This window comes from Lutra lutra, chromosome 5, assembly GCF_902655055.1.
Source record: "Lutra lutra chromosome 5, mLutLut1.2, whole genome shotgun sequence".
NCBI classification, from domain to species: domain Eukaryota; kingdom Metazoa; phylum Chordata; class Mammalia; order Carnivora; family Mustelidae; genus Lutra; species Lutra lutra.
In genome coordinates, this window is record NC_062282.1 from 49,123,674 (window position 1) to 49,146,653 (window position 22,980).

The 22,980-nt window shown below is 48.5% G+C and overlaps 1 protein-coding gene across 3 annotated transcripts in view; it reads right to left on the reverse strand.

The window, feature by feature from the left end:
- Positions 1-494: 494 nt before the first annotated feature.
- ADAM19 (ADAM metallopeptidase domain 19) overlaps positions 495-22,980 on the reverse strand; it is a 79,837-nt gene continuing 57,351 nt past the window's right edge. For 2 of the 3 annotated variants that reach the window (XM_047729654.1, XM_047729656.1), the window contains 12 exons: positions 21,943-22,120; positions 19,248-19,337; positions 16,330-16,525; positions 14,956-15,064; positions 13,510-13,714; positions 12,463-12,540; positions 12,239-12,347; positions 11,057-11,201; positions 10,095-10,179; positions 9,567-9,791; positions 4,791-4,943; positions 4,079-4,305 (listed from right to left, as the gene is read on the reverse strand). In XM_047729654.1, the coding sequence (XP_047585610.1) occupies positions 4,105-4,305; positions 4,791-4,943; positions 9,567-9,791; positions 10,095-10,179; positions 11,057-11,201; positions 12,239-12,347; positions 12,463-12,540; positions 13,510-13,714; positions 14,956-15,064; positions 16,330-16,525; positions 19,248-19,337; positions 21,943-22,120 (1,774 nt within the window). In that variant the 3' untranslated portion in view covers positions 4,079-4,104. The other variant, XM_047729655.1, reaches the window with a different exon arrangement.

Below are 22,980 nucleotides of genomic sequence, written 5' to 3' on the forward strand. Positions count from 1 at the left end.
GTCCTTTTGCAGACTCGGAGGCACTACTGGATGTGAGCTGTTGTCACACAGGGATCTGGATTCCAAAAGCCTACTCAACCCCAGCCTTCGCTCTGTACCTGCCCACCCAGCCCAACAGACCTTGAGCAGGTCTCCCCCCACATTGATGTGCATCTGACCTATAGCAATAAGATGAGGAGGCGAACACAGGATCTTGGTTGTCTCCTAAACACAATAGTGTAGCAAGACAAGAAACACAGCAGAGAATCCCAGGATCATTCATGCCTTTATGACCCAAGAACCAACTAAACGAGACCAGCCTATGTCCAGGTACAGAGACAAACAGCCCCCTCGACTGGTCATGGGAAAACCCAGGGCTTTTCTGTGGCTTCAGGCCCGACAGATGGACTGATGGTCTTTGTGGGCACTCTTCTGCCGCGTCCTCATGGGATGGATTCTACCCAGGCTGAGCAGGGGGAGATTAAAGCAAACAAAAAAGAACTGCCAAACCAGACAGCATTTCAAATGACAATTTATTTTAATTAAATACAAACAAGGAAAAAAGGCACCATGGCCCATTCAAGTATTTTGCATAGATGTACAAATATTGTAAACAATTAATAGGCGGACAAGAGAGAAAAGGATCTGTTTTTCGTGAACGATCTCCAAATAAAAAGAAAATTCACATTGCCCTAGATCCCAGACACATACGTACACACAGTGGATGGTGTGAGAGGCTGCACAGAAGGGTGACTTTGGGGACACTGGCTTGGATTCTACAGAACCCCTCTTAGCAAGCTTCCCTAGGGATGGGGCACCTTTCCAGTTGGCATTCCCTTGGGTGTCCAGCAGAGCTGTTATACACATATTTAACACAATCATGACTTTAGAACTGGTCCCCAGTGTGAAATATGCAAATCTTCCATACCCTTTGCCAAATAAGAACAAATTTGGACATAGGCGAGGGGAGGTTTTATTCAAAAGGATTATTGCAAGAGACAGCAAGGGGCTACTGCAGTGTGGAGAAGGGGCTCCCCCAATCCTGTAAGATCTGCAAGCATCTCAGAGCTGGGGCAGAAAAGGGGCTTTTAGGGAAAAGTCAACGAGGCTAAAAAGAATGAATGGCAAGTAGGTAGTTACAACTTGGAGCCAGGCACCTGGGATAAAATCCCCCAGAGACAGGGAGACAGGGAGACAGGGGTGCTACCCCTTGAGGTTTACATTTCAGAGATGGCTCCCCAATTCTTAAGGAAAACATTTCCATTGTAAAACTGGCAGGCTAAGTTAGTGTTTAAAAAGATTTCTATCCAGCTCCATCTGAACAAAGGGCAGGTTAACTCCACCAGACTTTAGTTGGGCTCCTCTTCTCCCCACCTGAACTTGGACCCACACTCAGGTCTGAGCCAGCACCCAACACACACCAGCCCCTTCCCGGGGAGGCTGAGCACAAGGACAGCCCCATTGCGGTTCTCTCTGGCCAAGTCCACTCCAGCGATCAGAGAAAAGGCCCCTTCATTCTGAGCTTTGAGATGCTCATGGGATCTTGCAGGAGCTCCCCTGAGCGGTCTCCCTACTGCTAGAGCCCACGCCCCGATCACAAGTTCCCTTTCCCCACCTTGCAGTAAGCCTTTCCAATAAAGCCCCTCTTAAGGCTGTATTTGCTTTTATTTGTCACCTCAAAGCAGCACTCGGGCACAGGAGGGCAAAGGGAGCTCACAGGGGCTGCTCTTGCTCCCGGGCAGCCTCCCTGGCCTCCGCCAAAAATGGCGACTCCTAGTCCCTGAACACAGCCAGAAGTGAAACTGTAAATAGAGCCCACTGCCAAAAGTCTCCATCAAATTTTAAAAATTCAACCTTCTTCCAGTTCACAGTACAGTTTTACGGGTGGAGGTGGTATTAAAATAACGGAAGACAAAAACAGAAAAACAATAAAATACAACCCAGGGCTCTTTCCGGTATGGATGCAGGGAGGGTGGATTTCAGGTTCGAAAGGCTCATGCAGCCACAGTGGCTTCAGAGCCTTCGACCTCCTTGTGTCTGGGAGAAAAGCTGGACATACCACAGGAACGTCTGGGAGGCATGCGGGTGGGTAGAAGTGTGATTTTTTTTTTTTTTTTGGCCAAGGTGTTTTCACCTTTACTTTTGAGGGACCCAACCCTGAGGCCTGGGGCATTTGAAGTTACACAATTACACAGAAGGCTGTCCCCTGACCTAATCAGGCAGCAAGGAAGGTGGAAACTGGCTCTGGGGATCAACCAGGGCCCAAGTCTGGGAGATGGAGGCATGAGTAACAGTCTACCTGAGGGAAAAGAACCTCATTTTTCTGAGATCTTTCTAAATCCACCCCATGTGTGTTCCCAGGTGCGTATGCCAAATCTCCCACTTGTCCAAAACCCGAGAACATCTACTGAGCACCTGTTGTATGCAGAGAACTGTAAGGGGGGCCCTGGGTTGGTGGTTGGGAGTGAAAGCTCAAGCTTCTTCCTTGCTTTGAGGTTTTCAAGAGTGAACAACGGCTCACTGCAGGAGGTGGGGACAGCAAAGCACCCTTCTGGGGGTGGGAGGCCGTCACCAGAGAACATCTCCAGTGACGAGTCGTCCACTTTAGCAGAGCACCACATAGCCTTCCTTCTCTCCACCGGGGCTGGGGGGGTTGGTGGGGGGGGTAGTACCCATTGGAGTGCCATTTCCCCAGCTGCTCCAAGTTCTTTCTGTAAAGGTCAGATAAGGGCAGTGACCAGAGGAAAGAGCACAAGGAAGTGGATGATAAAAATCCTGGTGTTCCCAGCTCCGATTCTGTTCCATCAAGACTGTTGGCTGCTTCTTTACAGATCTCTAGAGACAGGTCAGCTCTCTGCTCAGAGGGCAATAATCATGCCTCAAATAAATGACTAGGCCTAGGGACAGGCTGGGGCACGGCCCCTTTGCTGCCATCCATCCCTGAGGACCTACCTTAGATTTCCATCAGGGAGTAGAGGGTAAGAACTTCATCCTACCGAGGCCACAAAACACAATGGCAAATAAAGCTTCGACGCTCTTGAGACACTCTTGAGAACCACATGGCAAATCCAGTGGCCAACCCTTGAAGCAGGCTCCTCGCTTGTAGGTTGCGAGCACCAGGTCTCCAAGAGGCTGAAGTGCTGAAGGCCCACTCACCACACATCAGGTAGGTTAGAGCCGGGAAGAAATTCCTGAAGGAGAAATCAAAAGTGCCGAGCACTTGGAAAGAGAAGAAAAGAAAAGGCAACCAAGAATGATTCCGAGTTGAGAGCCACAACCTTTGGCGTTGGCTCAGAGGAGGCCCAAGCCTGGTGCTCCCTCTGCTGTCTACACTGCCCACAAGTAGTACCTGTCAGAGTCAGGGGGACCCGTGTAAGTAAGGGGAGGAGGGGCTTTTGGGGAGAGGGGGGAGGGGAGGGGACTTCTCTTGGTCACATGTGGCACAGACCCAGGAGTGGTGACCTCAACCAAGCCCTGGGCAGGGCCGCGATGGAAGCTGGTTTGACCCCTCTCAATCTCAGAGCTAAAAGGGATGAGTAAGCATCCGGCCTCTGTCTAGCTTGGGACTTTCAAGGAAGACAGAAGCCGTGGAAAGCTCTGAGGCATGGATGGCTTCTCCAACCCAAGCCGTGGGCCGAAGGGCTGAACAGGACCTTTCCCAGCTGGGCTTACAAGCTCTGACAGCCCAGACCATCCCCACTGGCACCTCTGAGGTGACGGGCCAGCAGGAGGGAGGTTGGAGAAGAAGACGCCATTCATCCTCTTCAGTGCTCTCTCCTCCCTTCCCCAGGGCAGTATATTGCACAAAACAACACTTTGATGCCATCGGATAGTAGTCTCTCTGGGCCTCCCAGGAAGCTAAGGAGGCACCGAGTCAAGAAGGAGATTTCCGGAGATGCAGTGGTTCTGGGAGGAGGGAAAGAGAGGAGGAAGGACTTGGAAGCGGCCAGACATGCTTGTTCCAGACTCCATGGCCAGGATCCTCTGGGGGGGTTCAGAGTCCTCAAGGAAAGGCAGAAGCTCCTTCAGAGGGGTCTAGGTCTTCGAGCCGACCATTCCCCCAGCCCTCTGCGATCTGTATTCAGGAAACTGTGGAAAGACAGAGAAGAGAGCGAGAGAGAGAGATCAGCTAAATGCTGACCAGTAGAGTCGACGGGAGCTGTCCTCTGGCTTTCGGCCAGTCAGAAGGATAAACAGACCTTCGGGTAAGAATGGATTCCCATAGAAGTCTGTCACCATGTCTGTGTGTCCACTGTCAAGCCTCCAGCGAGAAGCCAGGTGGGGGCCCCAGCCCGAGCTGCAGGTCAGCCTGCAGACTTCCCAACCCTGGTGGGAGCCCAGGGCAGTCAGCCAGTTTTCTAGCCTCCTCCCCACTGCCCCGACTCCCTGACTGGCAGCCTGAAAACGTCAGCCCCAGGGAAGAGGTCAGAAGAGGGGCCGTTTGTAAATCGTCTCCCATAAGCTGGCGGAAATGAACTGCCTTGACCTTTACAGCAGCCTGACGGGCTCGAGAGCGAGTTGTTCAGAGTCATTCAGCAGGAGAGTTGTAGACCGTCTGGAACCCACCATAGTTCAGCCTCCCAAGCCTCTCCTCTCATAAGAAACCAAAAAACTCTAGCCCTAACTTAAAGGAAAGTCATATAGGCACCAAGTAACACTAAGCTTTTGTCCTTGGCTTTTGTTCGGGAAATTCACACCCCTGCTAAAAGAGGCAGGAATTGGTCTGTTTTCTCAACCACATTCTTGCCTCCTTGGAGCCCCATGGCCCCAACTTATGCCTTGAGGGCTCCCAAAGACTTCTAAAGACTCACCTTTGGGACAGGTGCTCCCAGAGGCCGGGGCTGAAGAGGGGTAGTGGCAGTGGGCTGCAGGATGGAGGCACCGCCTGGCCGAGGGAGGCTTTTGCGGCCTGGCACTGGGTTTGCTGGGAGGGCCTTCTGCGGTGGCCGCGGCCTGGAGAAATCCTGCGGAGAAAGCCACAAGCCTCACTCGAAGGCCAGAAGGGCCTATTTGAAAGAAAATGCTCCCCAAATATTACTGATCCAAATCAGAGGAGCAAAGAGATATACTGCATGGCCCTATTTAAAAACAAATTGTGGGGGTTCCTGGGTGGCTCAGTGAGTTAAAGCCTCTGCCTTCTGCTCAGGTTATGATCCCAGGGTCCTGAGATTGAGCCCCGCATCAGGCTCACTGCTCAGTAGGGAGCCTGCCTCCCCCCTTCTCTCTGCCCCCCTCTCTGCCTACTTGTGATCTCCGTTACATAAAAAATAAAATCTTAAAAAAAAAAACAAAAGAAATTGTGTGCATGTGTCTACAGTTTTAGGAAAAAGCTTTTCTGGACAGCAAGTTGGCATTATCTGTTAAAATGAGAAATGGTCATTCTCCAATCTGATCATTTCATTTCCTGCTATTTGCATAGGCACACAAGAACGAAACTGCAAGGATGTCGCTTGCAACACTGTTTGTGACAGCAAAGGCAATCACAAAGAGCCCAAATGACAAGTTAGCCCAAATGACAAGTTATATAGTGACAGATGAAGTGGTGTTTGAAAAGAGTAAAGCAGGGTGTACAGCTGAGATGGAATGATGGTAGAGAGCCATTGCCAGCTGACATACAAGTCGGAGAGGACGGTTTATGTAAAATAAGTCACCACCTTGTCCCTCCATCACCCCCCACCCCAATGTCAATGTAAATGTACAGAAGAAAGTCAGAAAGGATAAAGACCAAACTGATAACAGAGGTTAGGGACGGGGTGTGAGTGGGGAGGGGGTCATCCAGGGGAACATTCAATTATTTTTAACATGATCATATATGTGTATTACTTGAGTAAATTAAGAAAAAAATTTTTTTAAAGAAGAAAACATATTTTCTGTACTGGTTTTCTGTGGGTGGTGCAATTAATGGGATCTTCACTTTGTGCTTTTGTATTTGTTTTGTTACCTTCTCAATAAGGTCTTCCCTGACCACCTTACTTAAAATTATAACACCCCTCACCATAGCTTTCAGGATTCCCAGACCCTTTTATCCCAATCTCCTTTTTTTGGAGGGGACGTATATATCACTTATCCCTCCTCCAAAATACCATAGAACTTACTTATTTCTTCTTTTCTGCCTTTCCACCTGCCACAAGACCAGAAGCAGGGGCAGAGTTCCTTGTCTGTTTGGTTCACTGATCAGTGCCTAGTACACAGTAAGCACTCAACACATATTTGTTGAATAAATAAATTTTTGAGGGGCACCTGGGTGGTTCAGTTGGTTAAGCATCTGCCTTCAGCTCAGGTCATGATCCCAGGGGTCCTGGGATCAAGCCCCACATCAGGCTCCCTTTCCCTCTGCACCTCCACCTTGCTCGTGCTCTCTCTCTTTAATTAGTAAATAAAAAATATTTTAAAAAATAAATTTCTGAGCTAGTCAAAATTCTTCAAATACGTATTTCTTCTGCAATCAATTTTTTTTTTTTTTTTAAACAGGGCAAAGAATGGACCATACCACCACTCACAGAACCCTAAGACTGCGAGGTGTGAGACAGAAGCCAATTTCAGTCACTGGGAGTTCCAGGGCCCAAAGTCCTTGATTGTTCCCCTTCCTGAGGTCCCTAGCAGGCCTAACAATGGCCAAAAGGCAAGCAAAGGGAGAGGGCAGGAGCAAATCAGAGAAGTGGGATTTTGGGAAAGAAGCTACTCATCCATCAGAAAACAGAGCAGACACTAAAGCTCAAAGAACAGAAGAATAGCAGATTCTTGCAACCCAAAAGCCATGCTGTCCAACTCCATCCCTTCCCCCAAGGACAATGCAATCCCCCACCCTTCCAGCCCGGACAGCTGCCAAACGGTAGGGGCTGCTGGAGGCCGGGACAGAGACCTTCTGAGGGAAGGCAACAGCTGCGAGCAGATGTCAGGCTGCTGTGGGAAATGCTGTGTTCCTGAGCTGCTTGCCGTGCAAAATGAGCAATCGTGGGGCAGGGCGGGTATCTGGGCAGGAGCCGGGCAGGCAAGGCAACACCAGGCCTCCCGCAGCAGCATCCTGCCACAGGCCACATTGCAGACCCAGCTGGGCTCGACCAGGGACCTCAGCCAGCACTGCGAGAGGCAGAAACAGCCATGAGATGCTTTGGCCCACTGCTCACTCAGGGGGGCAACACCTCCCTCAGCCAAGCTGCGTGAACCAGACATGGGGGGCATCAGCAATTGTTCCCCAAGTCCCATCAGTTTTCTCTTCTACACATCTCCCGTCACCTTCGATCCAGCACTCCTGCCACTCCCTGCTCCGGGCTACCGTCATCTCTCCTCTGGGAGGCATTTAAGCCTTCCGACTAGCATGTCCACACACCCGGTCATAGTCCCTCACATCAGCAATTTATACTGCAGCTGGAGGGGACCTTCCATTTTTTTAAAACCAGTGTTTTAGAGTTGAACTGTCATATGCATATAAAAATGTGAATCATAAATGTACAACTAGATGAATAATCATGAAGTGAACACACCTACGTAATCCCTACCCAGGGCACGACAGAAGATTAACAGCCCCAGGAGCAGCTGGGGGTCCCTCCCAGCCACTGCATCCTGCTCTTGCCTAAGAGGTAGCCCAAAGAGCAATCCTTATAAATGGAAAAGTGGATCATGTCACCATGCCCCACCACGGGCACCATGCCCCACCACTTGCTCTACATTCCTTCCCAAGGAATGTAGAGCAAAGCCCTGACTGGAGTCTGGCACAATCTGGCCCTTTCTGATTCTCCAGCCTCATCTCATAGCTCCTCAGGCCCAAAGGAGCTCCCTATCGGCAGGTCTCTGGACCAGGAAAAAGCTCTCCTCTAGAGGTCACCTTCTCAGGGAAGCCTTCCTATATTTCCCAAAATAGGTCAAGTCTCCCTATAACTCTCTTTCTGAGAACCCCGACCCTCTCTTCTCAGTACTGTTCCCCAGTGTAACTACGCATATTGGGGTCTCTTGCCCAGTGGAATGTGAGCCCTGCGAGGCTGAGCTGGCGTCTGCTTTGCTCACTGCTGCCCAGTAGGGAATAGAAGAGCTAGCAAACAGTGGAGCTGAGATCTAGACGGTGAGTGTCCCCAAGGCAGGGTGGTATCTCATTCAGCTGGGGAGACCCCATGGCCTAAATGAGGAGCTGGCACGCAGAGTGGTAAAGTTTGGAGTCAGACCGGGATTAAATGCTAGCTCTTCCAATTACTAGGTTGCGGCCCTAAATCCCCAGACTTTGGAATGAGACTGTATTTGGAGACAGGGACTTTAATGAGGCAATTATGTTTAAATGAAGTCAGGAGAGTGGGCCCTCATCCAGCCCGACTGCTATCATGAGAAGAGGGAATCTGGACACAGAGATATCAGGCACAAAGGAAAGACTGACCGAAGACACAGGAGAAAGTGACCACCTGACCTGCGAGCCAGAAGAAACCAACCCTGCCGACAGCCCAGTCTTTGTTTCTAGCCTCCAGAACTGGGGGAAGACAACTTTCTGCTTTTTGAGGCCCTGGTCAGGGGGTCGGTGGGATTCAGTTAGGGCCCCAAAGCCAACTAATGTACTCTCTGCCTCCTCTCCTCATTTCTGCCCTCTTGCTCTTTTCCCTTCTCCCCTCTCCTCTCTCCCTGCCAGGCCTTCCCCTCCCTTCCTGCATGACCATTTTCCATCCCATTCCTGCCTCAGAGGAGAAAAATGGGGGGCCGGCAGCTTCACGTCACAGAAGCAAACCTGACGTGCTCAGCTCTGCTAAACTGCAGCGCGGCCCCGTGTCCGGGGGACCCTCCCAGAGCTGGGGCCAACCCTGCAGGGTCAGCCAGGCCCAGTGGGAGCCCCTAACTATGCCCAACAAAAGCTGTCCCAGGAGGAAAATAAACAACTTGCCCGTCTCACCTGAGCGGTCACCCCCAGAACACATAGGATGGCTCAGGAAGGCACCGAGCTCGACCCCAGCCAGGGAAATGTGTGTGTCTCTGGTGCGGGAAATTCTGCAAGAAGATGCAGTGGGAGCCATTCGAGCACAGACAGGCCAGATAAGAGGCTGCTGGCAGGTGACTCACACCTTCCAGGGGCCCCTGCCCCTTGACCTGCCCTTGAATTAGTATCCCCCGTCAGACTTCCCAATTAACAGAGGGTACAATTTGGTGGGACAAGCACTATGATGAGAGAAGTACAAGGGCACCGGACTCAGGCTTGAGGGGTCAGAGAGGGCTCCTTGGGGGAAGTGGCCTCTAGGAGGACATCTGAGGATGAACAGGAGGTGGCCATGCAGAAGTGGAGGGAGAGGCTACCAGGCAGAAGATGAAGCATTTGCCAAGACCGAGAGGAGCACAGGGAACTGAGGGAGGTTCATTGTGGGAAGAAGGGAGGTAGTGGCCTGGTGTAAAAAGGCCAACCCAGAAGGTAATCCTCTGTAGTGGTGGGGATGGCCTGGGGAGTCCATTTCTCCACGCTCACCAGTCTCCCATGCTGGGTGCTCCCTGAATTTCCCAGAATGCAGGGAAGGCGGTCTGCTCCCGTCTCAGAGTCCCATCCGCACAGCCTGCCACTCCCTATTGCTGGCAGCCCTGAAGGCATGGCCCTAATCCAGGGCTGCTGGGAATCTGCTTACCTGGGAGAGGATGCAGTTTGGGGCCGGGGGGACAGGCCGGCTTGGAGGAGGCCCCCTGGATGACTCCTTCCGCTCTACTTGAGACCCAGCCCCTGGGGAGCTCCTGGCGGTCCTGCTGAGTGGCGTCAGCAATGGCACAGGTGGGGAGCCACCATGCAGGTAGTCGGGAGGGGGCCGAGGAGGAGGCTGGGAGGGCTTCCTCGGGGTCTCGGGGGTGTTGGTCACCTGTATGCATGAGACAAGGGATTCCTGAGAAACAGGAATCCTCAATATGCTGCAAAACTCAGAGAGTCCTTGCACGTCTCACCGGGATGGCCGGAGGGGGTTGGGGGCCAACCCCCAGGGGCCCAGGAGTCAGGTGCAATCTTTAAAGTCCTGAGGGGATGTGAGAACCAGCAGAATCTCTCTCAAGCCAAGAAAGTGGCTTTTGTTACCAATCCCACACGCCCACAGAAAGCTTTTAGGAAAATCCAGCACGGTCCTGGGGATAAAGGAAAGCAGCCAAGTTCAGTGGTGCAAAGCCCTTACCTTTCGCTTGCCCTGGGGCGTCTGCAACTTAAACGTTGGGTTGGCGTGGCCAGTTCCACTGTTCTGAGACATCCTGAAGGGACAACTAGTAACAAGGATGGGGTAGAAGGAAGAAGGGGAATGTTCATTGAGGGTTAGTGTCTGAGTTCCCTCTGGCCCAGCACGGCCACTAAGCAGCTAAATCCCCCCATGTCTGCTCTGGACAATGTGGGATTAGTCCCCCTGAACCCCGGCTCCTTACGTGTGGAGACACTGTATGGCCAGTAGAGAACTCTCAAGGAAAGAGAGCTGACCTTTACAAAACAGAATTTTCCTTGACACCTTCTCTTTTCCCTTTTGTGAACTTTCTTGTTCAAGGAGACACAAGGATGTCATCAGCTATCCACCAATTCCCTCAGGCGTAGATCCAGGTAGGCTTGGGATTTTAAAATCCTCTCCAGAACAAGTATAATTTAACAGGGGACTCAGAAACCACATATCCCCGGGACCCAAAGGAGTGAACTGCTGGGGGTAAAAAAAAGCCTTTGTCTTGAGTGGATGTCCAGCCACCCCTGTGACTGACTTAGGCTGGCCAGTCCATCTGGGTTGCCTCAGTTTCCTGCTCTTTGAAATGGAAATCCAGACAATTACAAAGAGGCTGGCAAATAGATTTCATTTTGTATTCCAACTGGAACTGGTTAGAAACATTCTGCTGAGGATTCTGAAGTGAACACTAGTAGAGAGAACTTACAGTAAGATCAACTAGTAATGTTTGCCATGGTGGTAAAGCAGGGCAGAAAAGAAGATGGCGGCATGGATGTCTCACTTGCCTTCTCTGAATTAGACCCACTACCACAGGGTGTTTTTTGTTTTGGGTTTTGTTTTGTTTTGTTTTTTGTTTTTGTTTTTTTTTTTTGCTTCTACCACATTCTACTTACAAAAAACACAAGTGGACCCAAGTCCTTTCTGGCACCCCATCATACCTGAACTGTTGCCTCAGTTTCAAAGGGAGGGCTAAGGGCTTGAGTTGGCCCAGTTTGTTGTTCTGTTTACAGCAGTAGTAGATCAGCAAAAGGACCGCCAGCATGAACAAGGCCGTGAACACTCCAGCTATCACAGGACCAACACCTTCCAGAAACAGAACCCGAGTGAGAAATTCAGAAGCTGTTCAGGCTGCAGCAATAGCCTGATTCTTCTTCAGATATTTGATTTACATTTAATTTGTGTTATTTATTTTAAATAAAGAAGTGTAATGAAACACACACATTAGGTACCAGTGGGAAACCACGAAGATTGGCTTAAACAGTCAGGTCAACTGGCTTTGTGCAGACCTTATAATGAAGCTTCTCCAGTTCCTTTGTTTAATTGGAGCGTTCCTTTTGAGACAAGGAGTTCAAGTTCTATTATTACTTAACACTAGTTTTCAGCCCGAATATGACTTTTTTGGATGCAAAGCAACCAACCCAAAATGTTGAGAGGCTGAGACTGTTCAAAGACTAGAAGTCTCACAAATAATCCACAATTTCATATTTGGTTTCATCAAAGCTGCCTCAGTGTTCTCACAAATTACACATTTAAATGAACAAAATATATATACACCTGTGATATTACTACTTTTACCCATTTTATATATTGGGGTTTTCTTCTCTAAAAGACTTCATTCAAATAAAAGTACTTTGCTATTAAAAAAAAGAAAGAAAAAAAAAAAAAACCTTGGAAACCAAAAGGCTAGAATCTCTGTGATTTACCCTAAAAATTGTAAATTTTTCCACATGTCTGTTTCTCCATTTTAAGCTTGGTTCATCCAAGGACTCTGAACTGCTATAATGTGCCCCAGGTTCATGATTCTTTTTATGTGGCTGAGAAGGACTGGTCACCAGCCCTGTAGTCCAAAATGAGATGAGATTATTCAATAACCCATGATCTCTCTTGATCTCTCCCTCCCTCAAGGAGTGTCACCCTCCTCAGTAGAAATAAGGGAAAGAACAGCTGAGATGAGCCCCACACCGGCCTGCCAGCCTCAGCCGCTCTCCCACTTAGCCCCCCTTTTTGTTCCCTCATCTACAAAGTCAGGACAATGGAGCGGACTCATTCTTTGTCTCCATCGTGCCACCCACCGCTTCTCACAGAAGTGGGCAGAGCCCCTGTGCAGGCCAGATACTCACTGTCGAGGGGCATGGGCCCGCTGTCGATGCTGCCCCCCTGACCCGGCGTGTTGCAGAAGGGCGGGGCCCAGCCCGGGAAGCAGTGGCAGTTCTGGTTGTTGTTGCACACCTGGAGCGGGGGAGGGGCACACGTGTCACACCCTGGAGGGCTCCGGTCCGCCAAGGGGCCCGTCCCCCTCCAAGGCTTTGGCGCAGAGGAGCCCCAGAACCCTGGGCACACGTACCCCGTGGCCATTACACTTCTTCCCGCAGCCTTCCGTTTCGAAGAAGGAGGTGTTCCTGCACTGCCCCTCGAAGCAAATCTGTAGCGAGGAGGAAACCAAACGGTCAGTCCAATGGAAGGGATGCTGGTCAGCCACCAGGAACCAGGACTTTTACACTTAGAACGTGTGGGACTCAAAAATGAACGCCTTTTTGGGTATTTGTTACAGAGAAAAACTGAAAATGGCCTAAAAAGGGACACCTAGGTGGCCCAGTCGTTAAGTGTCTGTCTTTGGGATCGAGCCCCATGTCGGTCGGGCTCCCTGCTCAGCGGGAAACCTGCGTCTCCCTCTCCCACTCCCCCCTGCTTGTGTTCTCTCTCTCTGTCTCTCTCTCTGTGTCAAATAAATTAAATAAATAAATAAATAAATGAATAAATAAAACAAAAATAATAAATAAATAAAATCTTAAAAAAAAAAAAAAAAAGAAAATGACCTGAAAAACCAGGACAACCTGATGGTTAACTAAATTCTGCTATTCCCTTTGTGACCGGGGAAAAAATAACAAACATTACATTTTTAAAACATTATATTTAATATAATAAATATGTTATTACATTCTACATTAATGTGTCAGTTATATGTTAGTTACTTTGTTATATACTCATATGCACTGATTTTAATATTATCCTTAAAAAATAACAAAGGTGACAGCAGTCAGCTCTGTGAGTGCTTCACATGTTTTTTATAATTTTGTTCTCAGTTAACTGTGAAATAGGTGCCCTTATTTTCCCCAGGCTTCTGGACTAGAGTTTAGTCCATTCCATAAATCATGTAATAATTTATGATGAGGACAAAAGTGATACAAGCTAGCTACTCTTTACAGGGATCCTCTCATTTAATCCTAATGACAATTCTATGGGGCAGGTCATGCTATTGCTAACGTGCTTTATAAAGGAAGCCACTGAGGCTCAGGGAAGCTAGGAAGGTGGGATTGGAGCCCAGGCACGTTCCCTCCAGAGCTCACATTTGTCAGTCACTCCTCTCTCCCCTGAGTGAGGCAGTACTCACATGGTTGTAGCCACACTTGGTCCCAGTCATCACCAGCCCTGGGTCCAGCATGTCACCCTCCTCCTCGGGACCACGGTAGACATGGGTGCCCCGGCACCGGATCTGCCTCCCGTTCAAGATGATGGTGGTATCGATGGGCACTGCGTTAGACTCCAGCGGCCGGGCCTCAGAACTCTGACACTGGATCTTCCCACACTTGGCATCTCTGAGCCCAAGAGAGAGGGAGGGAGGGAAGGAGGTGGAATCAGAGGCAGGGGAAGAGCTGGGGCACAGAAGAGCTTTGGTCTTTCTCGACCAGGAGAGCAGCTCAGATAGGGGAGGAGCCAGGGAGCTGTGTGTGCTCTAGGAACCTAGCAGGAGAGATCTCATGAGCTTAAGACTTAGGACAGGAAATAAGATCCTTGTCCGCAGGTAGATCTAGGCCGGAGAACCAGCCTGGGGAAGTCCTCTCTACTGCAAAGACAACTGTCTGGCCTGAGCAGCTGTCCACTTATCCTCCAGCCACCCCCTTGCACTTAGGGGCTGCAGCCAGAAGCCTGGTGTCAGCCCCAGTGCCCCATTCTCCCTTGCTCCTGGGTTCAAGTGATTTTTGAGCCGTCAATCGTCCCTCATACAAATTAACCCTAAATCACATCACCATCCTTCTCTACCTGGACACCGGGGGTTGAATCTCCTTGCCTCCTGTCTTGCCTCCATTGGAGTCCAATTTCCAAACTCCTCTCAGCCAAAGTCCAAACTGCCCTAATCATGCCTTCATGGCTTTTCATGATCTGGTTCCTGCTCAGCCATCCAGGCTCATTTCTCAGCAGCACCCCCTCCACTATACCCCAACATCATACTTAACTACATCAAACTGTTATCACCTCCTCCTACCACCAGCTTTTCTCTACTCATCTATCTACTCTCCCATGCGCCATTCCCCATCCTGTTCAACTAGATAATTTCTCCAGATCTCAGTATAGGTGTACCTTCCCTTGGGACACCACCTTGACCTACGAATACCAGGTTGGGTGGCTCTCTCCACAGTTCTGTTATCACCTGGTATTGTTAATTAAAGTCCCACATATTAGCATCATACCGGCACATGGCAAATGCTCAACAGATGGGTGGATGGTTGGTTGAAATGAATGAATGAATGAATGAATGACAGGCTATTCAGAAGAGGGTATAATTAGCATCCCACAGAAATGACCCAAGAGAGCTGATTCCCTGCCCAACTGTAAGTTCCCAAAAGGAAGCGTAGCCAGCTCTCTAGGAAGCACTGCCATCCACACTGTCGCTCTGACTTCCTTAGACTGAATGGTACATTGTCTAACAACAAGCCTGGAATAGGGGACTGACTGACAATTATTAAAGGCCCAGGCTGCTGATCTGGGCAGGAGTGAGGACAGAGCAGAAATGGCCCTGTCACCCTTCATCTTCTGGAGTTAGCCCTAAGGTCATCACCTCATGTTGCACTTTCTGTGCTCCCCATTCATGTCTTTTCCACAGTTTCCAAAGGTGTCTCCTGCCACATTCACCTTCTCGAAGCAGAGATCAGGAGCAGGCCGGGCTCCTGGGTGGGCAAGAAACATTTATCAGCATACTAGCCAACTTTAGGTGAAGTCAGAAGCCCCCAAAGTGCAAAGCTAGCCCTTGGTAAAGTCATGAGGTTAAGAACGTTTCTGGGGAGGGAATGGTCAGGTTCTTCTTCCTGTACCCCCATCAGGTTGTTCCACCCCCAACTCCTCATAAAGACCTATTCATAGGAAAAGGTTTTATGTCAGTTCTTTATACCATATTGAGGTGTTATATCTGTGGGAGGTTTGTGTGCTAAGCCTTTTCTGTAATGAAAAAGCCATGTCCCATTTCGGATTTTAAATTAGGTAATAAATGCAGAGTTTTAAAGAAATAAAGTATGTATTTTTCTAAGTAGCCATTCCTGTTCCTACTTCCTCACAACCCTGAGAAGTAATCACAACTAACAGTGTATCTTCTAAAGATAACTGTATCTCTCTTCTAGAAACAATTCTTATGTATCTTCTAGAGATAATCTATCGAATAAAGAATGGCAGCAATTCTAATCACTATTCTGCAACTTGCATTTTCCACTTAATTTATTGTGGGAGATGGTTTTATTCAGTACATACAGAGTTGTCTCCTTCTTTTACTCAACTGCAGTGGGGTCTACGACATGGGTGTACCAGGATTAATTTAATTGGTCCCTATGGAAGGATATCTAGGGTCCTAGAGCTATCACTAACACTACCGCAGTATCCTTCTAAATCTATCTTCACATACATGGGCAAATAGAGGAGTAGGATGCTCTCCTAAGTAGTGGAATGGACAGGTCCAATGGGAAGCTCACATGAATTCTTATATCTTCAAATTGCTTTCCATAGGGGTTGTACCTATAGGTCCCCTCACATTTTCCACACTACATTATTAACACTCTTATTATTATAGTTATGGTATTAAAATGATATAATGATTATTATATTACTGTTTCAGTCTTTGCCAGTCCAAGATATGAGAAATCCCATCTCATAGTAGTTATAATTTGTTTCCACTTAATATAAGTGAGGTTAAATATCTTTTCACAGCTAAGGGTCATCTGCATTTCCTTTTCTGTCTCCATCCTCTGCCCATTTTTCAGTTGGGTTATTCTTATCCATTCACCTGCTCTGAGGATTTAAAGCATTGAGGAACTGGGAAGAATGCTGTTCACTGTCTCTCTGAAGGTCTACCCTGAGTCAAGGGGAAGCAGAAAGGTAGTATCTAGAGATGCCGCCTGGAAGTGGTGGGGGGGGGAGGAGGGCTGCTCTGTAGGACAGTCCTTACCAGGCCCCCACAGCTGCTGGCACTGCTCCTGGTAGGTGAGGCACATGCCATTGTAGCAGTAGGCCTGGCCGCCCTCACAGGGAGTGCCGTCCATCTGGTAGAAGTTGGTGGGGCAATGCGGAGACTTGCCCGTGCAGAATTCTGGGAGGTCGCACTGCCGTGCCTGCTCACGGCACAGGGTCCCAGGCGCCAGCAGCTAAACCAAGAGGAACAAGAGGGGAAAAAATAGTCAGTCTCCTGCATGTCCTCAACCTGACCAGCAAAGGACTCGTGAGCATCCCTCTCGTGGAACAGAGTTTCCCTTTTCCATTATCCCAGGCACCGCTGTTCCGCATGACCTCATTAGCTTCAACCATCATCGACCTTTTAAGATGAATAATGACTTAGAGGTTTTCAAGGTGTTTTCACAGATGCTAGCTCATTTCCTCTTCTTAGCAGTTTTAAGAACTAGGTAAGAATAATATTTAGGCAACAATTTACAGTTTACTAAGTGCTTTAGTAAGAATGGTTACTTTTATGGAGCTCCCACTTAATGGCCAGTACGAATTATTACCTGATTTACTTTTCCTGAGAGTTCTGCATAACATATAGTTATCCCAATTTTACAGAGGACGAAACCTGAGACAGAAGAAGTTAAGCGAGGTATCGAAAAGTCTGCTGGTCAGTAAGTGGATGAAGAGCCAGGACCACTAATAAATTCACATGAATGTGCGTGCGCGCGCGCACGCACACACACACACCATTCACACAACACCCCCGAGTTTACAAAGCACTTGAGCAGTAATATATCCCCCCATTACTGAGCCAAGCACTGGGCTAAGTTACACATTCTGATCCCATGTGAGCCTCACAATATCCATGAGCCAGATGCTGTCATTTGCCTCTTGGTGGAGGTAAAATAACCTTATCGATAGCACAACGGTGGGCAGTGGTAAAGATGAAGTTTCCCATCCGAGTCTTCCCGTGTCCCTGGGTGGTCAGTGGGTCCGTGTTATTAACACTCCTCCCATTTTGCGGATAAGGAACTTAGACTCACATGGTTAGTAGGCGGCCCCAGATCGCACCAGAGGGTTTGAACGGAAGGTCGCAGGCTCCAAGCCTCATGTTTCTACACACACTTCTCTCTAGAGAATCCTTTCTGAGAACCAAACTGAATGGGCATTGTCCATGCTTATTCTCTGGCCCTTGTCCGAGCCTCAAAGGACCCCACCCAGCACAACCTCCACGGGGAGATGCCAAGTCTACCCTGGAGTCAAACTAGATGGTGAGTTTCCCCAGGCCTGTAAGGAAAGCTACATCTGAGAAGAGGCCATCCCTACTCCCAGGGCACCCCACACCACCCACAAGGCCTTCCCAGGAGAGAAGGCAGAGAATGGCCCCGCTGAAGAGTCTGCTGAAAGCACGGAGCCTTGGCTGCCAGGGCGGACCCTGGCGATGCGTGGAGGAGGAAGAGGCAGGACGTGTCTCCACCACCAGAGCAGGAGGGAGGTGGAGAGGATGCACCTGGAGCCAGCCTGCCTGGCTTTAGATCGCAGCTCCTTAACCAGCAGTGGGGACTGGGGCAGCTGCTTAACCTCTCTGGGCTAGCACAGAGACAACGGGGATAATAACCTTTTCATGGGATTGTTACAAGGACTGCTCTCAAACAGAGCACCGGAACAGTATCTAGCACATAACGAGCACTTGGCAAGTGGGGGATGGAAGCGTAGGTCCAGAGTTCCTAGCCAAACTTTGGGGACAGATGGGCTTCTGACTTTTCAGATTTCAGAAGGTAGACATTACACACGTGTACACACATATGTACGTATATGCATTCACACATTACATATGTCTATTATATGACCCCCCCCCAGGAAGGCCTGGGGTTATACTTTATAATCAAACACATTAATTTTTCTGCAGCACCACAGAAATATTCACTTTGAGAGTATCTTTCTTAAAAAGACTGTCATTACATCAATTCAGGTAAAATTTGCCACCAAATATGTTAAGAAATTTTTTCCCCGGTTTTTAGAATTTTCTGAATTTCAGAATTACAGATAAGAGATTGTAAAGCGATAGTGGCAATGAGTAGCAATACCTTCCACATTGATACTAGGCGTGTAGGCTCCAGAAGCAGGGAAGCATGGTTCAGCCCCTCCTGGCCATGTGACTGGGGGTCAGCCACTTATTCCCTGAGCCCCAGTTTACTCATCTTAAAGTGAGGAGGATGTTAATAGACGTCTCATGGGACTTTTGTGAGGACTGAATGAGATAATATATATAATATATATCTCTGCATAGTACCTGACATCTAATAAGAAGTCCATTGATATTAATCAAAATTAGGTTGATTATTACTATGAGCTCCAAATGAAATCAAGCCTACTCTCTCTGAACACTTATTTTAAGAGAAAAAAAAAAGTCTTCCTTCCATAAAACAAAGTCAGGGAGATAGACCATAAGAGACTCTAAACGATAGGAAACAAACTGAGGGTTGCTGGAGGGAAGCGGGGGTGGAAGGGAGTAACTGAGTGACAGGCATTAAGGAGGGGACGTGATGTAATGATCACTGGGGGTCATAGACAACTGATGAGTCACTTAACTCTACCTCTGAAACTAATAATACACTGCATGTGAATTAGCTAAATTTAAATAAAATAAAGTTTTAATAAATGAATAAATCAAGTCAGTCTTCCATCTTCCATCTTCCAGGTAGCACAGCCCTCTGGGATGACTTGAAGCCAGTGAGGCACGGTACAGGAAATAGTAAACTTTATCCAGGGGGTCAGCCCAGCTGCGTGTTCCTGAAACTCGGCCACCATCACTTCCCCTGGATGGAGGCTGAGTCCCAGCCATTAGCCCACAGCAGAGCACTGAGCTGTCAGATCAGAACCCTGGGGTTCTGGGGGCAGTGGGGTGGGAAAAGGGCCTCTTACCTTACACCGGTGACAGCAGGCGCCGTGGGCACACTCAGCTCCTTCCCTCAGGGTGCAATTTGAGGCATTGCAGCACGGGTTTTTACATTCCTACAGGGGCGGAGGGTATGGCTATGAGCCTCTGGGGCAGCTGAGCAGGGAGACTGGTGGGGTGAAGCCCTTCCCCCACCTCCCACACTTCCCCACCCCTGCCCTACATGCCCCTGGGGCCCAAGCTCCCTAGAAAATCTTTACCACAAAATTCGCTTTATAGGTTTATCATGAAGCTCGTGTATATTAATCACAGAAAATATACAAAGGCACAATCATCAGTAACATCACAACGCAGACACACATTTTGTGTGTGAATATTTACCCAGGTGTTTTTCCCTTCCACATAGATAGATACATATTTATTTTACAAAATCATAGTAGCCTTGCTACTTTTTAATCTAATATGTACATTTCTCCCTGAAGTCCCGTATTCTTCAAAAACATGATGTTTAGCATAATATTATACTATAAAGGGATTCTGGGATTTGTTTTCTCATCCCCAGTAGAACGCCCAGAGACCACATCTTCTGCTCCTGCCCTCCCCACCCCCACACTCCTGGACCTGATATCCCATAAGAAAAGGCCACCGAAAGCAAAGGCCAGGCTGGAACAATCTGAAGTTTATGTCAGTCCTGAGTCCTGTCTCCCCAGACTGCTCTCACCACCTGCTGCTCTTCCTCACCCTTCACTGGCCTGGACCTTTCTGGAACAGAACGTCTTTATGGGTTCTTCCTTCTTGCCTTATGGGTCCTGACGTGCTGTTGTACAGCATGAAATTTAAAAAGATGCTGAAACATCCCAATGACCCTGAGTGTCCTTATCACTCTCCTGCTATATTCGTAGGCCTATCCTAAGCCACTTGACAATGTGCCAGGCCCCCTAGGTCCACCACAGCACAGTGAGGCATGATTACTGCCATTTCACAGATGGGGAAATGGAGCTCAGACAAGTCCTATGCTGGCAGACACACACCCAGCAAGTGCTGAATCTGAAGTTAAGCCATGTCTGCCTGGGGCGTGTCCCAAGCTTATGAATCATATCATAACCTTAACCGCCCAGGTCTGGCAGGGAGAGACACATCCCATGCCCGGCTACGATACCCATCCACTTGTTTCCCCTAAGAGAAGGAAGAGGCCACTCTCCTTCCATTAATCTCCCACTGTCCTGGGCTCCAGGCAGGGTTTCCTCCTGTTTCAGGGTGGGGTTCCTCCTTTAGCTGAAGTCCACTTTCTCTCCCTGAGCTCCTCAGAACTCCTAACTTCTTTGCCTTCAGATATGGGGTCAGAACTCACACGCCCGCCTGAGTAGGGCAGCTGCTCTCACAATACAGGTGCTCACAGCATGTACCACCAGCCCTCCTAAGCCTCTACCAGAGATTGTACTCATATACTTTTGCATTATTTGGTCAATGTATGTTTCCCCCACTAGATGATATGCTCCACAAGGACAGGAACCCTGTCTGTTCTTGCTACCCATCCTGTCCCTAGCACCCAACATAGTGCCCCACGCTCAGTAAGTACTTGCTGAACATAAGCCAGCTGGCTGAGCCCACTCGCAGACTGCTCCTCAACTCTGCCAGACCCTCCATGGTAAGAGGGCTGACTCCCTCCTTTCTGATGGGTCTGGATCGATCACTCTGAACTCATGGTGGTGGGAGTGGCAGAGCCTTTAACTAGTTTTGTTTAACTAGTTTTAGTTTTGTTTTGTTTTAGGAAAGTTGTGTGCTGGCATTGGAGACAAAACTCAGGGGTGACTGGATGGCTCAGTCAGTTGAGCATCTGACTCTTGGTTTCAGCTCAGATCATGATCTCAAGGTCATGAGATCGATTCCTGTGTTAGGCTCTGAACTGAGCATGGAGTCTGGCTTAAGACTCTCTTTCCCCCCCAACCCTTGCTCTCTCTCTTTCTCTCTCTCAAAATAAAAACAATACAAAAAACCAAAAATCTAACCATAGAGAAGGTTATAACAACAAACAGTCGTATACAAACCCTCAGTCTCCCCTTCACACAGTTGACTGTTTTGCATACGTTAACGTACATATTTCATCCTTCAGAAAATGGACACGAAACCATCCAGTTCTCCTTTTTTGCAGAACAACACACATCTGGCAAAAATGACAGAGCTCCGCTGCATGCCCACCACTCAGTTTGAAGATCAGAAGGAAGTACAGAGCTTGAACACAAACAGTTCTGTTCCTTCTTCCTGCAGCAGCCCTTTCTAGACCTAACAGTACTTCCTACATCCTCTTTCAATCCTCTCTTCTCCAGCCTAAAGAGCACAAGCTTGTTATTTTAAGCCTCCTCAAGGCCCAGGTTCAAGTTCATATATCCAACCGTGTGGCCTCTAGAATTAAGTCTGTGCAGCTGGAGGACCAAGAGGCCATCTGTAACCGCACTGGGGAGAAGACGATGGGTTTTGGTTAGACCAGACACACTCACAAGGTGGACATCACCAGGGCTGACCTCAATCTGAGAGAGTCTGGACAAATGGTCCATATTGAAGTCTTACTCTCCACATCTGATTTGTGATGGGATATTTGACAGCCATGCTATGTGGGAAATTCCTAAGACGAAGAAGTGGTCAGTTGCATTCTCCTTGACGCAAAGATTCGAAACCAGTGCACACTCTCCCCTTCCCACTAGCATTACCATGACACCTTACCTCTTCCTCCCCACAGTCACATTCTTCCCCATCTTCCAGGTACCCATTCCCACACCTCCGGCCTCCATACAGCGTCCTGGTGTCTGGCATATTGGAGAGACACATCCCACCGCCTGACTGCAGATACCTGTCCAGCTCCTTCCTGTTGCAGCCATTGAACACTCTTGGAAAGGGATGCCTGGCAGAGAGTAAGGCTGGAGTCAGCTGGGATCTGAGCACCAGGTGGCCAGAACAGTCTCAGTCTGGCCGTCCATGAGGCTGATTCCACCTAGACTTAGACCCCCATAGTCCCAGGCACACACATTCTGTCCCCTTAGAACATCACCGATACATTATCTTACAATTGTTTCTCAGCACCCCATGACGTTCTTTTTTCCCTCACTGTGCACGGAGGAGGTATGTGAAAATCAGAAGCAGCAATTTCTGCCCTTTGTAGGAAAGGGTGCCATAAATAAAGGGTAATTGAATATGTTATAATAGGTTTCCTGAGTTTTAAAGCTGAACAGAATACTAGCCAATCCAAACTTTCCTGAAGCTGTTATTAGATGGAGATTTTCTTGAAACAAAAGAACAGGCCAAGATCATGGGTTTAATTTCTTCACTGGGGCCGGGGATCTTATGACCTCTACTCTAAGGATACAGGCAGCACTCCAAACTCAACCAGTAATTTACATATGCATAGTTTTATCACAAGATTATGAAAGGTGCTGAGTCCTTTTATTGGAAAAAAAAAAAAGAATCAGAAGTCATACATTCTCTAGCGTTGGGTCAGTACCACAATTTAGGTCTGTAAAGGAAAAGTTCGCAATGCACTAAACCAACTAGAAGTTAACCCCTTCCATTGTTCATTCTGTCATAAGGCATTTGTAGCCAAAAATTTTTAAAGTACTTCGGTAGTTTATATTTGCATATAGTTTAAAACAAAATGGAGGAATAATTAAAATCACTCCCAACCATATGACTATAAACACGCTTTTTAGATTGAGAGAGAAAGGGGTGGCCTTAACCGTGAGCTCTTAGGGAGTTAAGCATGACCCG